Genomic DNA, 15,513 nt, shown 5'->3' with positions numbered 1-15,513 from the left:
TGTATATTTGGAGTTTGCGTGTCTCTCTCTCATCATCACCACAGTGGCTAAGAGATGTTAACTACATCGCCTGGTATGCAGGAGGTCGTGGGTTCGATCCCAACCCTGATGCCTGCTTTATATTTGGAATGTGTGTGTCTCTCTCTCCCCGTGGTCACGTGGATGTTTTCTCATTATCCTCCGGGTTTTCCCTCCATATTTAGAATCAACATCACGTGTAGCTGCTATAAATTTCCACGTGATAATCCCCTTCGTTGCGCTATCATTTGTGGCCAGGTCGCTTCTGAAAAAGGGCTGTGTAGCTCAGTGGGCCATACCTGGTGCGATAAAAAGTTTAGTTTAATTTGTAATCGTCATCATCACCATCATCGTCGTCAGTTTGGCTGAGGTTGAAACCGTGTTGCTGCTGCTGTCACATATTTGGTGTAGCATCGAGAGGAGCTCACAAATTCTTGAAAGATCTGGACAAAGTCCCATCGGTGAGCTCCTCCGGCAGGCAAAAGCTGCGTTGGCTGGGTCATGTAGCCCGCATGTCTAGCCACCGCATGCCTTAACAGCTTTTGTTCAGCCGGATTGAGAATAGAGCTTGATGATACAGCACTCGCTTATTCGCTCCGGTCACTCGCTCGCTCACTGGCAGTCAGTCGCATCCTTATCGCTCTTCTGTCGATACGACCGTGGTTCGCGGGATTCCTCACCAGCTGTGTTGAGGGCTCGTTCTAGCAGACACCGGCTGCTTTGTCTCATCTACACCGCGTTCAACCACCACCACCACCAGCACCACCACCACCACACTGCAGGTTACAACGTCACAACTCGCTCGCTCACTCACCCACCCACCCTCCCGCCCACTCGCTCGCCAGTTCACCAATATCTTACGATAATGACCTCCGCTCAGTTCAAGCAGTGCGTCAACACTCGTTTGCAACACATCCTCAACGGCGCTGCTTGTTGCTGGCCACTTTACCATTTTGGGCCTTTGGGCCTGTGCTCAGCAAACCGTGATATACCAAAAAAAAACTCTACGAGAATCTGTTCTTCTCATCGTCATGTTGATGTTGCCTGGTTGTTGGTCTGTGTTTCATTTGTTCCTGCTAGGCCCGAGTCGAGCTTTCTGGAGGCGATTTGCTACTTCCCAATGGTCTACTACATGGTGGGCTCCATTGACAAGTAAGCTACCGGCGTCACACACACACACACGCGCGGTGAGCGAGCGGAGACGCCCATGGGTGACGCAGTGAGCGAGACCCGTGTGGGTGACGCGGCAATGCCCGCGTCATCACCGTGTACCCACCGACGTCACACACACGTGGTGAAACGAGTCATCAGCCCCGCCCCTGGCCCTGCTTGGCCCCGAGCCAAATTTAGGTGACGCGTTGCGATCCGGCTACAGGGTCCGGACGGGAAAGAGGAGGCCCGAGTGGGAAAATCACCGGTGCCGAGGGGGCGACACGCTGGCTCGGCTCGGCTGTGCCGGTGGAAAAAACGTCTCTCTTGCTCTCTCTCACCCGACTCCTTTCTCTGACCGGCGGTCTGTCGGCGACCCGGCAGCCTGGACACGTTGCTGCAGTGCGGCATCATCCGCGCGGACAACATCGTCGTGGTGGACAAGGAGAGCACGATGAGCGCCGAGGAGGAGTACATGGCCGACGCCAAGACCATCGTCAACGTGCAGACCATGTTCCGGTGGGTGGGGGGGGGGGGGGCCTGGCCAGCGGCCGCGATGACTCTGACATCATCATCGTCATCTTCTTCATCATCATCATTGTCATCGTTGACATCACCAAGATTATTGTCGACATTATCGACGTCTCATCTCCATCGACATCATCGTTATTGACATTATTGCCGTCATTATCATCGACATCATCATTATCGACATTATCATCGTCGTCGACGTCATTATCATCGATATCATCATCATTGAAATCATCAATGTCTCGTCATCTTCATCGACATCATTATTATTATCAACGTCTCATCGACATCATTATTATCGACATTATCATACTCATCATACTCATTATCATCAACATCATCATCGACATCATCATCGATATCATTGACATCTCGTCGCCTTCATCGACATCATCATTATCCACATTATCATTGTCTTCATTATCATCGACATCATCATTATCATCATTAATATCTCATCGTCATCAACATCATTATTATCGACATCATAATGTATGTATGTTGAACCGTAGATAGCCAACCGGGCTAATCCTCGTAATAAACATCATCATTGGCATGATCGGTGGCGGCGTTCTCATGTTCGTGATTGGGCTCGTTTCTTGCCATTGAGTTATAGAGAACCATGAGAGTGGTGGCCCCAATGGAGTGTTGTTGTTTCCCTGTTCACTGCAGGCTCTTCCCCGGGCTGAACATCATCACCGAGCTCACACACCCGGCGAACATGCGCTTCATGCAGTTCCGGGCCAAGGACAGCTACTCGCTGGCTCTCGCCAAGCTGGAGAAGGTGGGCGCTGCTGGCGGTGGCGGCGGTGATGGTCGTGGTGGTGACGGGGGTGGTGGTGATGATGGTGGTGGTGGAGATGATGATGATGGTGGTAGAGGTCCAGGTGGTGATGGTGGTGGCGGTGGTGGTGGTGGTGATGGTCGTGGTGGTGGCTGTGGTGGTGGTATTTGTTTCACTCGTATTTTATTTTTTCAAGAATCCCGAGCCCCTTGCAGCTATTTGGGCCCATACACTGTTGCTAAGCGTTAAGCAACGTTGCTTAACGCTTAGCACCACCCCACTAAGCACGGTAACATTGGGCCAACGTGAGCCCAAACGTGAGCCCAACGTTGGCCCGACGTTAGCCCAACGTGAGCCCGACGTTGGGGCAAGATTAGCCCAACGTTGGCCCGACGTTGGCCCGACGTTGACCCAACGTTGGCCCGACCATTGCACGTCTAGTGGGACCCACCACCGATGCCGACCGTTATTCTGCGCATGTTCTCTTTCCGTTTGCTTTTCCCAGCAAGAGCGCGAGAAGGGCTCGAACCTGCCCTACATGTTCCGCCTCCCGTTCGCCGCGGGCCGCGTGTTCAGCGTCAGCATGCTGGACACGCTGCTCTACCAGGTGACCCATCGCGGACGACCTTTCTGCAAAAAAAAACAAAAGATTTTTGTACCCTTTCATTTGGCGATAATCTCCCCGTCTCTCTTTCTAAACCGGCTCGAGCCTCCCGTACACCACGTGACTGCTGTGCGTGCCCCCTGCCCCAACTAATTCTGAACCCCTCCCCTCAAGCCCACAACCCCCGCCCACTCTGAAAACAGACACTGCCCGCTCCGTGCAGCTAACTGCTGCTGCTCGCTCCTTCTCTCTTGTCCCTCTCTTCCCTCCTCTCATCATCATCATTGGTGTTGGTGGTGGCGGTGGCGGTGGTGATGACGGTGGTGGTAGTGACGGTGATGGTGGTGGTGACAGTGGTGGTGATGGTGACGGCAGCGGTGGTGGCGATGGTGGTGGCGGTGGTGGTGGTGGTGGTGATGGTGGCGGCGGTGGTGGTGGTGATGGTGGTGGCGATGGTGATGGTGGTGGTAACTGTAGTGGTGATGGCGGCGCTGGCGGTGGTGGTGGCGGCGGTGGCATCAACCGCCTTGGGCACTCTGACTTCTCGACTGCGACCCTGTTTGTTTGTCACAGTCGTACGTGAAGGACTTCATGATCCCAATCATGAGGCTGCTGTTGGGCCTGGATACTACGCCCGGATCCGGCTATCTCTGCGCCGTACGTATTGACCCCTACGGCATCGCGTCCTCACGTCGGCCTCCCTTAGATTTCTTCCCCGTAAAAAAAAAACCCCGCATAATCCAGCAGCGGATTGAGAAAGATCTGCAGATTATTATTACTTCCCCGTTATTTCCACATCGGCAGACTTTGTCGCGTACCGTTCGCCGTCGTTCATGCCGCAAGGCGCAGGGAAAAACGTCGACCGCAGTGACCCCCGCGCCGTGGGAATGTGGAATTTCTGCCGCCAGTGTTCAGCAGGAACGGCGGCCCACGCACGCTCGTTCGCTCGCTCGTTCGCTCGCTATGACGCTCGCTCACTCTGACGCTCGCTTCCACGCTCGTTCTCACGTACACTCACTCGCACACGCGCTCGCTCTCGCGCACACTCGCTCGCTCTCACGCACGCACACTCGCTCGCTCTCACGCACGCACACTCGCTCGCTCGCTCGCTCTCACGCATGCACACTCGCTCGCTCTCACGCACGCTCGCTCATTCCCATGTGCGCTCGCTCGCTACCACGCACGAGCCGAGGGAGGTGGCGTCTGTTGTCAGGTGCGCGTGACAGAGGGCGACCTGTGGATCCGCACATACGGGCGGCTCTACCAGAAGCTGTGCTCCTCCTCGGGAGAGATCCCCATCGGCATCTTCCGCACCGAGTCGCACGACTTCCCCATGGCCGAGGCAGGTGCACCCGTGATGCTGGCCACCACCACCATGATGACGGCGACGATGTCGATGATTGTGACTGTGATGGTGGCGATGGTGATGGTGGTCATCAATCAGGACGATGTTTGTGGTGATGATGGTGACGACGACGATGATGATGATGAATCAGGACAATGTTGGTAATGGTGATGATGGTGGTGGTGATGATGAATCACGACATTGTTGATGGTATTGATGGTGACGACGATGATGGTGGTGATGATGGTGGTGATGACGAATCAGGACGATGTTGATGGTGATGATGGTGACGATGACGATGATGATGGTGGCAATGGCAATAGTGGTGATGAATCAGTACGATGTTGATGGTGATGATGGTGATGATGGTGACGACGGTGGTGATGATGAATGATGAAGAGTATAACGATGGTGAAAGTGACGATCTATGTACCGTATGTTGAACTTCTTTCGCACCGTATGTAGCCAACCGTGCTAATCGGAGATACGGGCGAAGGACAACAAACTAGACACAAAAATCAGTTCTACGACGACGAGGATGGTGATGATGTCGAGTACGTGACAACTTGATTCGATCGCCTCCGTCGGGTCCTGGAGGGCTGCCGTGAAACATTCGACGTGTGACCTGCTGCGGACGATCATACCCAAAGCAAAACGAATTTACGATTCAGACCAAGAGAATGACCCCATGGACTCGACGAGACTCCCACAGGCTGCTGCTGCTGCTACCATCTCGCAGACTAAGCTGGCGAAGTTGACGTCCTGTCGACGTTCGTGATTTCTTGTTGTTGTTGTTGTTTTTATTTCGCAGTCCCAGATGATGATGAAGTCAAACGTAAGTGATCTCCCTTCTTACCTATGCCCTCGCCCTTCCAACGGTCGGTCCGGGCGAGGCGGTCGCGTGAATCGACGAAGCGTCTAAGCCAGGCGGCGCGCGGCGGCGACGCTCGCGCCTCGCAGCAACAGGGAGCCTGGGTTCGACTCCCGAGGCCAAGGCGCCTCTCTCCGCGTGGAGTTTGTGCATTCTGCCCCTGTTCTGCAGAGTGAGCGTGTGGGGAGCCGTAGTGTAGCGGGTGGCGCACTGTTGCTGCGAGCCCGGCGAACCGGGTTCGATTCCCGCTCACAGCCACTGCTAGCGACGGTTATCTGCAACAGTCCTGAGCCACGCCTAGGTCGACTCAGCCTCAAATAAGTACCTGGTGCGGTGTGTGTGGACCAGAGTATCACTTGAAAGAAGGGGTCTCAGAGATAGCTCTGTGACATCCGCTTCCGTGGGCCGGTCTGTGTGGACCAGAGCGTCACTTGAAAGAAGGGATTTCAGAGGTAGCCCACCTCCCATCACTCCGTGTCTACCCCCCACATCTCCCCCCACCACGGCTGCCCTCTTCCCCGCTCACCCACCGCCCCCTTCCCGTAGTCCCGGGCGTCCATGGGCGGCTACGACACGTTCGACAGGGGCGGCGGAGACCACCCTCAGGATTCGCTGCTGAATCTCGGCGGCGGCGGCGGTGGCTGCCGCCGGTTCAGCCTCCCGGTGCCGACCCTCCCGTGCGAGCGCTCGCTGCCCTGCTCGCCGGCCTCCGAGCCCCCCTCCGACGTGCCGCTGCTGCGCCGCAAGAGCCTGCAGTGGGCCCGTCGCTTCACGCGCTGCAGCCCGCGCGTCAGCGTCTCCAGCCTCGGGGGCGGCAGCGGCGGCGGCGCCGGCGGCGGCGGCGCCGGCGGCGGGGGGGGCGGGGGAGCGGGGGGCGGCGGCGGCGCCGGCGGCCGGCCGGGGCCGTCTCGCCGCGCCGCCGACTGCATCAACTGGCAGCGCATGGCGCTGTTCCGGCGCTCGGAGAGGCAGGAGCTGGGCGAGCTGGTGCGCGGGCGCATGCGCCACTTGGGCCTGCCCACGCAGGGATACGGTAGGGGTGGGCGTGGAGGGGGTGGCAGGTGCCGCACAAATGGCATTTCTGTAGTTAGATTTGTGATTAAATGTCCGTCCGGTTTTTGAACGAGCGCCGTCTTTGCCAAATCGGTTTTATCTACAGATACGCTTTAGGCGTGGCGGATGCGAGTGTCATCGGTTTTCTGACCGCACGCGTGTTGTGTGATTGTAGCCAGGGAAGGTCATTGCGTCACGCGCTTTCAGATGCGCTTTTTGGACCGTCTGGAACGCTCCTCCTCCTGATATTAGGAAGCCAAATGGAGCTGTTAATTTTTGAATCTTAAAGATTTGACAAACTGCTTTTTGTGTTTGCTTTGTTGTTCTTCGCCTGCACCTCCGATTAGTAGCACGGTCGGCTACGTATGGTGTGCTAAAAGTTCAACATACAAACAAATGTTGCAGTGATAAAACTACTCGTGGCAGGCTCGTGTTGAGTGAACTGCAGTCAAAGAACATTGAAGTGAATCTCTCTACTCGTGTTTGAAGCACGTCAGCGGTTAGCGCACCGCACTACGAACCTGGAGACCTGAGTTCGATTCCCAGCCAGGGCTAATATCGGTGGTGATCATCTCAGCCGGTCCTGGGCCTCCTCTCGGCCCACTCATCCCGACTGTGTACGTTTTGTGGTGCCGTTTTGTCCAAACTTGGCCAAATGTGGACTGTGACGAGCCGGCGAGTAACCGCCCACTCATTGCCAAGCCACACAAGCCTCTAAGCTCGCCAGCAGCGATTATGCTGCCATGTGGCGCCGGTCGTGAATCACGCATCCGGCTCGAACGTACGCTGCCGTGTCGCTTCAGATGAGATGGGAGACAACGAGAACATGCTGTCGTACGTGCTCGTCAACCCGCCGCCCGACACGCCGCTGGAGCTCAACGACATCGTGTGAGTGGCGGCGTTCCGCCTACCCCCCCCCCCAACCTCTTGCGGGGCCCACGCCCGAGAGCCGATGACGCGGCCCACGGAGCGGAACGGTTCCCGTCTCTCGATTCGCCACCCGCCCACACGGCTCGCCGCCTTGCGCGGCGTCGTGCGGCTCAAGTTGATGCAGAGCGATGGCTGTTGTCTTACATCGAGGTGGTTTAGTGAGCCAGGGTCGTTGCGTACAGGCATCGTGGAGTGGAGTGCATCGCTGCTGTAATAAACCCTCCCTCCCTTGCCTCTGCATCCCTCCTTCCCCTCCTTCTTCTCCTCGTTTGTAAAATCGGGCCTTGAGTCAACGTTAATATTCTCCCAGGGTGGTGACCACGGTCTCTTCGCACACCGACCGGGGAGTTTTTACATTTTACATTTGTGTGTCAAGCCTCTGCATCTACCGCTGCCATGGTTTGTGTGCGGATGCGGTTAGGGTTGTCGCCCCAAAGCTTTGCAGAAGATTGAATCATTGTTGTCTTGATTCAGAATCGATTTTACAGTTAGTGCCTGACCAATTTGATCTGACTAAATTTGAAATGATCTGACCAAATCTGTGTGTTAAGACCCTCCGCCACCCAACATAGCCAAAGAAATCTTATTGTCACGTGGTGTACAAGCGTTAAACCGTGCACCAATTCTCACTTTGGCTCACTCACTGGTGGTAACTTGGATAATTATCACAAGCAAAGTTAGATCAATAGGTTATATGTAGTTGATCTTCTGAAACTGTGTCAGGTTAATCAAAATAAGCTTGGAAAGCCAGTCGCTACAAGTTTGTAATTATTTTGTGGAAAGAGAGGAAGACCTACCAGAGAAAGCCTTGATGACATAAGAGATTGGTGCCAGTAGAATGTGGCTACTACTTCAGCATATTGCCACAAGGCAGAGAAAAGCGGAAACAAAATGACGATATGTGAAGGGGACACCCACCTATGGGCTATCTGCCCCATGGATCGTGATGCCGATGATTAATTATTTTGTTTTCTTTCGTTTTAGCTACGTGATCCGGCCCGACCCTCTGACCTCCGTGGCTCAGGATCTTTCGCAACGCGATTCAAGCGCCCTGGACGCAGGTGACACCAAGCTGTGACCAAGATGGAAGCTGAGGAAGAGGGGAGGGCGAAACAAGACGCGACAACCACGCCCTGACGCTCGCCGTGTCCGTACTGAGCCACAATCCCGGCAACGTGGGTTGTCCAGTTGATCCCTGACCCGAAGTCGTCATTCCCGCCTTGAGAGTAAATGAGCACATGGCAGCGACGTTGTCAATGTCGGCGTTGGCGAGACAACCTAGGTTACGAGCGTTGCGTATTCATAAACATGCTCACTTAGGGTGCGTAGAACCCCTCTTAACGATGGTAATTGGTTCAACGGAACCAGTTGTTAAGCGATTTGGTCGTTGAGCGAGTATAGTAAATACACGTGAAAGGCTTAATTCGTTCCAATAGCATCGAAAGTTACCCCTTTTTCACCAAAAAAAAACGTACTTCATCGTATTTAAACAGTGGATAATAAAACGTAGATATACTAACAACATTATAAACACGTAATATTACTGTACCTACAACAGCCCGTCGTTAACAGGGGAATGGTCAGTAAGCGAACACATTGGGCTCTATGGAGGCACTACACTACTATATACTACACTACTATACACTACACTACTATACACTACAATACTATACATAACATTACTATGCACGACACTATACACTACACTATACACTACACTAATATACACTACACTACTATACACTACACTACTATACACTACACTTTATACTCCGATACTATACACTACACTATACACTACACATTGGGCTGGTCGTGAAGAGGGTTCCCTACTGTGTTGCTGGCCACATCATCCACTTCCAGTTTCACACCCCCACCCACTATCCCCTCCCCCGTCCGCCCCAAGTTTTATTTTTTGTCTGAAGATTAAAAAACCCTCCTGAGTTAAAGATGCGAGCGGTAGGTGGCGCCACCTGAGCAGTGGGGCGGAGCTACGTGGAGCTGTGGGCGTGGCCAGCAGCTGAGTGGGCGTGGCAATGTAAAAATAAGGTTGGAGGGGCTTACAGCTCCCCACGTGTGTCCAAATTAAGCCCCCCCCCCCAACCAGCCCCGCCCCCCCAACTCTTCCAAGTGGCTTCCGTGGCAGGATTGTGTGTTCGTTTGTGACGTGCATTTAAAAATGATGCATATATCTAAACAACAGGAAAGCTTTCAGTTTCGTTAAATTTTCTAAGCAAGCCAACTTTACATCCGACATATTTTGTTTTAGAAATGTGTGATCGGCAGTAGTAATTTCTCATTACCGTTGGCGAAAATGCGAATTGGGTCAAATACCGCAACAATATACTAAATACAATTTGTGTGATATAATACTGCTCGACAAATCATATTAATCACCCAGTACATAAGTTACGGACGTGCATGCCGTCATCCGTCCATTCCGTGTGGGATTTAGTGTCACTCCCTAATATACGTGAGCTTCCTTCACATGCTCCAGTTCCCTCCAAAATGCGCTTATTTCATCCATACCTGTCAACCCCTTATCAGTGCCTACCTTATTACAGACCAATTCAGACTGTATTGGTCACCCCGTGCCCTTATAAATCTCAACGTTCATCCTACAAAGTCCCATCATAAGGGAGAAACACAAACAGACAAAATAGTTTTGCCCGTATTGAAACGGCTGTACGCCGTATGGGCCTGAAAACACAATGTCCCTGTACAGGAATACAGGGTAAACCGTATGGGTCGACAGGTACGTTAATATATCGAGGGCCGGAGAGCTAGGCTAATTGTTGGCAGTGGTGGCTTACTACCTGTGCGTGGTGGGCTACCAGTTGACCTTGAATAATATTTACATCTCATTTCAAGGTTGTGGTCCTGGTGAGACGACGTGCGCTCATCAGTTCCACTGCAAAATTTCGAAGAAAAGAGATCGGCAGGCAATTCATATCGCACAAACCACTCGCATAGAGATGCACAGATTCAAATAGAGACCCACAGATTCCCATACAGACCCACAGACTAAAATATATTTACGTAAACACAGACTTGTATAGGGAATCTACAGACCCACATAGAGACATGGACACATTAAAGTATTCGAAATAGAGATATTACATCTAAAATAAATATTTTACATAGAATAAAGAAACCCAATTAACCAAAAAAGTAGCAAATGTCATAAGAAAAAGGTTAGAAATGTATAACGTTGTTGTGAAGTTAAGTGTGTGCACGTAGGAGATGAATTTTCACGCGTCGATTTGCTGTGAATATTATCGTAGCTTGACTTACGCCTTTGCTTAGATGTTACCTGGATCGGTCAGCCTCACATTGTGATATTAGCCGGGGGCGGTGGTGGTGGCGGCGGCGGCGGTGGCGGCGGCGGTGTTGGTGGCGGTGTTGGTGGCGGTGGTGGTGGCGGTGGCGGTGGCGGTGGCTACGCTGCTGCTGCTGCACGTGGCTGCCTGCAGTGATCGAGCGCTGTGGAGGCAGCAGCAGAGAGGGTTGGTGGATCACCGCAGGCAGAGGCGATGTGTGACACCTCCCTTCCCGTGGGGGTCGAGGAGGAGCCGTACCCTGGCTCTGCCAGGAGATGGCGGCACAGCAAAAATGTGGACTCCATCTCATACCTGTCAATCCTTTATCAGTGCCCTGCCTCATTACAGACAAATTCAGACCTTATTGGTCACCCTGTTGCCCTTATAAATCTCAACGTTCATTCTACAAAGTACCATCACAAGGGAGAAACACAAACAAATAGACCAAAACATGCCCATATTGAAACATATTTATGCCGTATGGACTTGCAAACTCAATTTCCCTCTACAAGAATACGGAGTACACAATATGGGTTGACAGGTATGATGCCATCTGTTCTGTCTATATGGGATAGAGTGTTTCCCAAATACAGACGGGAAACACTCATCTATGTGTAAACACTCATTAATTGGCCGATAACACCTTGATATATAGAGGGCAAAGCTTGGATAATTGTTGGCACCGGTTTACCATGTGGCTTGGCTCCTTCCTGCCCTTCACACTCATCTCGTCGTTCCTTCCGGCGCCTCTGAGTCATTCTCTCTCGCTCTCTTCCTCTGCGAGGCCAGAAGAGGCCCAGCAGGTGGGCGACAGAGAGGCGGAGAGTTCTGTCGTGGGGGTGATTCCCCATTTTATATTCGTTTCGCTGGGGCTCATTGCCCAACCCCGCTATGCCACTGGATGGAGGCGATTGGCCATACTCATACCTTCGTGGAAATGAACCAGACGGCGTAAGTTAAGACGACTTTCCAATTTCATACCAGGAGGGGCCTTCCATGCGAGCCGTAGCTACTCGCCGCGTGGTGGCCGGGGCTAAGATGCCTTCCTGATATCGCGATGATCGTCAAAACCGTGAAAATCGGCATGTTATTGTTAAAAAGTGACAACGCGCGCGAACGTACCGACCATTTGGCCTTGTCCGCATCTGCGGCACTCCAAGCTCTGCTACTTGGATGTGATTCTATGCTTTATTACCTTGAATCAACAGGAGATTTCAACCTCTGCAGGCCCTACCAATTCCTTGCTAGGCCCCACCATACTTAACTTCTTAGACTCCCTCCCCCCTTCCTTAAACATCGCCTCTTGAGGCTCTGCGCCTTTCCTTTTTAGGCCACGCCTCTTTTTGCGTGAGCCCCGCCTCTTTCTGTTTAGGCTCCGCCTCTTTCAGTGCAGGTCCCACCTCCTTCCTTCGGCGGGAGTCAGTGGGCGTGGTAGGCATTGGGGAGGGTCACGACACCGCCAAGAATCCCTCTCAAGAGCAGCGAGGTGACAACGGATTGCGTGCAGCCCGCAAACTTACAGCTCTTCCATTCCGTCTCGACGACCTCGCCTTCAAGTTTAAGCGGCGTGACTTAGCATTTATATATTTAGAATGCCGTATGTGCCAGTGGGCTGCGGTAGACATGTTCATGTAAACAGTAGTTTTGTGGGTTTTTTTAATTTCCGCAGCCAATATTATTCGCAACTGTTTTATTTTTATTTTTTTGGGGGGTGGGGGGGGGGAGTCTGGCGAACTTTAATCACCCGGCGATATTTTCCTGTCACCACGAGGCCCTCTCCACCGGGTTTGGCGATGGAGGGTTATATTTTCGGAAATTTCGCCTAAGCTTATTTGGTAGCGGCCTAACTTTTGACGTTAGTTTCGGATTAACGCAGTACCGTATACCTGTGTTCGTATTAAGGGGCCGTCCATAAATGACGTCACGTACCTCGGGGAGGGGGGGTCAGACATTTGTGACGATGTGTGACGAGGGGGGAGGGGGGTTTGAGAAATGTGACGTCACATAAAAATGCGCAACTTTAAATAAATATAGACAACACGTTCTACTTAATCAAATAGACGTTTTAAAAAAAAAATTCTCCTACAACATCAGAGTGCAGCACCACATTAAATACGCACTACAATGGCAATAGTTTAAAGCGAATTGAAGCATGTTTTATTTTCAAAATGGAAATATGGTTTTGGGGGGGGGGGGCAGAGCTTTGTGACGTCATATTTGAAAGGGGGGGCCTGACTTTTTGTGACGCCGTGTGACGAGAGGGGGGGGGGGTCAAAAATCGTCCAAAATCGCGTGACGTCATTTATGGACGGCCCCTAAGCCGTCTCGTGCATTCTAAATCGTAGTTAAATCACTGTTAACCCTCGGCTCACGAAATCGTGCTTTAGGGATGGCTGAACCGCAGCATATCTGTTGCAGACTTTTGTCACGGGCAAACTTTCTTGTCCGTGCGATCGTGAGTGATGGTCGTCTCGTGGATGATGATGATGGTGGTGGTTTATTGACGATTTCTTTCAAATATATCACACAAGCGTTTGTACATTTCTTATTTCTCCGCTTCTCTTTCTCACACACGCGCGCCTTTAGTTTCAGACTCGTACAACGAAGGGAGCCGCAAGTTAAAGTTTCTTGAAGATAGAAAGCAGTGCATCGTGTTTGCTGGAATGATTCCTGCACACGTGCAAGATGGCCGCCTCCTCGCTCGCTGTGGATTGCGAGCGAGGAGGCGACCCGAGTGGCGAATGTGTGAGGGAATGAGTGTGTGAGGGAGTGTGGAAGGAAATTAGTGTGTGAGGGAGTGTGGATGGAAATTAGTGTGTGTTAGGGGTTAGGGGGTGAGTGTTTGAGGGAATGAGTGAGTGAGTGGGGGAGTGTGTGAGAAAATGAGTGTGTGAGGGGTTAGGGGGTGAGTGTGTGAATGAGTGTGTGAGGGGTTAGGGGGTGAGTGTGTGAATGAGTGTGTGTGGGGGAGTGTGTGAGGGGTTAGGGGGTGACAATGGTCGTGGTGGAGTCCCAGCACTGCGGCCTGATGCCCCGAAGAGCCTCGGTTTCGCCTGGCTCGGCGGCAGGGTTCGGCTCGCCGTGGTCCGGCCGGAACTCGAGCTCCGAGGCCGGGGCCGCTTCGTGCTCGGAGGATGAGGGATGAGGCGCTGGGCGTGCGTGCGGCCTCAGCCGCCCCGCAAGAGGCAGCGGCTCCCGCATCTCTCTGCCGAGAAGCTCCTGTGACGACGCTGCCTCTTGGCCGTGATGGCGTGCGGTGGGCGAGAGGCGCGAGCCGAGGGGGCTCATGGAGCCGAGGGGAGGAGGCCGTGATGACGTGGAGGAGGTCGTGATACACTCACTCATCTTACACTGACTCACTCACACATCATACACTGACTCACTCATCGTACGCTGACTCACTCACACATCATACACTGACTCACTCATCATACACTGACTCACACTACCACTGACTCACTCACACATCAAACACTCACACTACCACTGACTCAATCACGCATCATACACTCACTCACACTACCACTAACTCACTCACACTACCACGGACTCACTCACGCATCATACACTGGGAGTGTCGTGCTGCCAGCTATGGCTGCAACGTTTGGTCGTACATGTTATATACAGTATATTGTTTATTGTTAAATTTAAATCACAGTTCCTATGATTACTGTTGTTACATTGTTTTTATAGTGTTATTTTAGTGATTTCGAAAACATGGGTAATCTAAATTGTATTATGGTTGTTATTGTTTGACTTGCATCACACTGGGATTTTTTGCACAGAGCGGTTTTTTTGGGGGGAAGATTTGCTGGTTTATCCAGGATGTTTCTGTTATTCTTTGGTTCTTTCGGTTAAGTCACGTCTAAAGATTAAATAATGAATTAAAATAATAGCGACGTTTCGATTGCAACACAAGCAATCATCATCAGGCATAAGAGAAATAGCAACAAAAATCTAACTAGAAAACTATAGACAGACATACAAGCAGACAGACATCACAAGGACACACAGAGAGAGGACACATATCGGCACAGAGAGAGGAGTCGTTTCTGTGACGGTCCCTTAAATAAAGGGAGGGGGGGCGGGGACGGAGAGAGGGAGGGGGCAGAGAAAATTAGCATATCAATGAGTGGACGGCAACGTGTTGCTGCTGCGCAAGTAAGATGACGACGTGGCACGGCACGCAAGCTTGAAAATTAGGAGAAAGACACACTAAAATTAAATAACCTCGCAAAATATCGAAATGTGATGTAATGCAATGTGATGTAATGCAACTATGGCTGCAGGGTTTAGTAGTACATGCTGTTTATGTCGTTTATTGTGAAAATTCGGTCACAGTTCCTATGACCACTGTTTCATTGCTTTCATGGCTTTATTTTGGTGATTTTCGAAGAGTTTTTTGGTTTGGCCATGTTTCTTTGTTGTAGTACAGAGTTAGACTGATGGCCTTAATCTAAGTTTTCTTGTGGTTGTTGTTTGACTTGCATCCCACTGGGATTTTTGCACAGTGTTGGTGTACGGTGCTTTTTCTGCAATATTTTGCTGTCTTTTCTTGGATTTTCTGTTTGCACTTAGTTACATAGTCACTTTAAGATGTTTTCTTGTTCATGTTTTTGTTTGTTGCGGTTGCACCCGATTCAAGAGCCGATTGGCTCACAGGGCTATACCTAATAAATGAACTTGAACTTGAAATAGTAAGCGGTCTCCTGGAATAGGTATAAAATATCTTCCGGAATGGGAAGTTATCTTCTGGAATAGGAAGAAATCTTACGTCATAAAAAAACAAAGAGTTCGGTCCCTCGGAAGAAGGCGTCGCTATTCTCAACAAGGCTCACGCTCATTGGTCGGCGTGCGTGCAACGCCTCCCCCTGATTGGTCCGCGCGCCGCCCGAGTCACTCCCCGTC

At 51.8% G+C, this 15,513-nt stretch overlaps 1 protein-coding gene across 1 annotated transcript in view; it reads left to right on the top strand.

Moving 5' to 3' along the window:
• LOC144736552 (potassium channel subfamily T member 1-like) overlaps nt 1-10,196 on the top strand; it is a 68,037-nt gene extending 57,841 nt beyond the window's left edge. The window contains exons 21-30 of the mRNA XM_078619102.1: nt 1,099-1,170; nt 1,552-1,686; nt 2,371-2,482; nt 2,988-3,089; nt 3,660-3,743; nt 4,300-4,428; nt 5,243-5,266; nt 5,849-6,335; nt 7,159-7,243; nt 8,270-10,196. Of these exons, the coding sequence (XP_078475228.1) occupies nt 1,099-1,170; nt 1,552-1,686; nt 2,371-2,482; nt 2,988-3,089; nt 3,660-3,743; nt 4,300-4,428; nt 5,243-5,266; nt 5,849-6,335; nt 7,159-7,243; nt 8,270-8,363 (1,324 nt within the window). The 3' untranslated portion in view covers nt 8,364-10,196. The remainder of the gene's footprint in view (nt 1-1,098; nt 1,171-1,551; nt 1,687-2,370; nt 2,483-2,987; nt 3,090-3,659; nt 3,744-4,299; nt 4,429-5,242; nt 5,267-5,848; nt 6,336-7,158; nt 7,244-8,269) is intronic.
• Nucleotides 10,197-15,513: the final 5,317 nt, after the last annotated feature.

This window comes from Lampetra planeri, chromosome 61, assembly GCF_965212315.1.
Source record: "Lampetra planeri chromosome 61, kcLamPlan1.2.h2, whole genome shotgun sequence".
Taxonomy (NCBI): Eukaryota; Metazoa; Chordata; class Hyperoartia; order Petromyzontiformes; family Petromyzontidae; genus Lampetra; species Lampetra planeri.
Note: the sequence above shows the minus strand (reverse complement) of the source record. Positions and strands in the feature narration are given on the sequence as shown.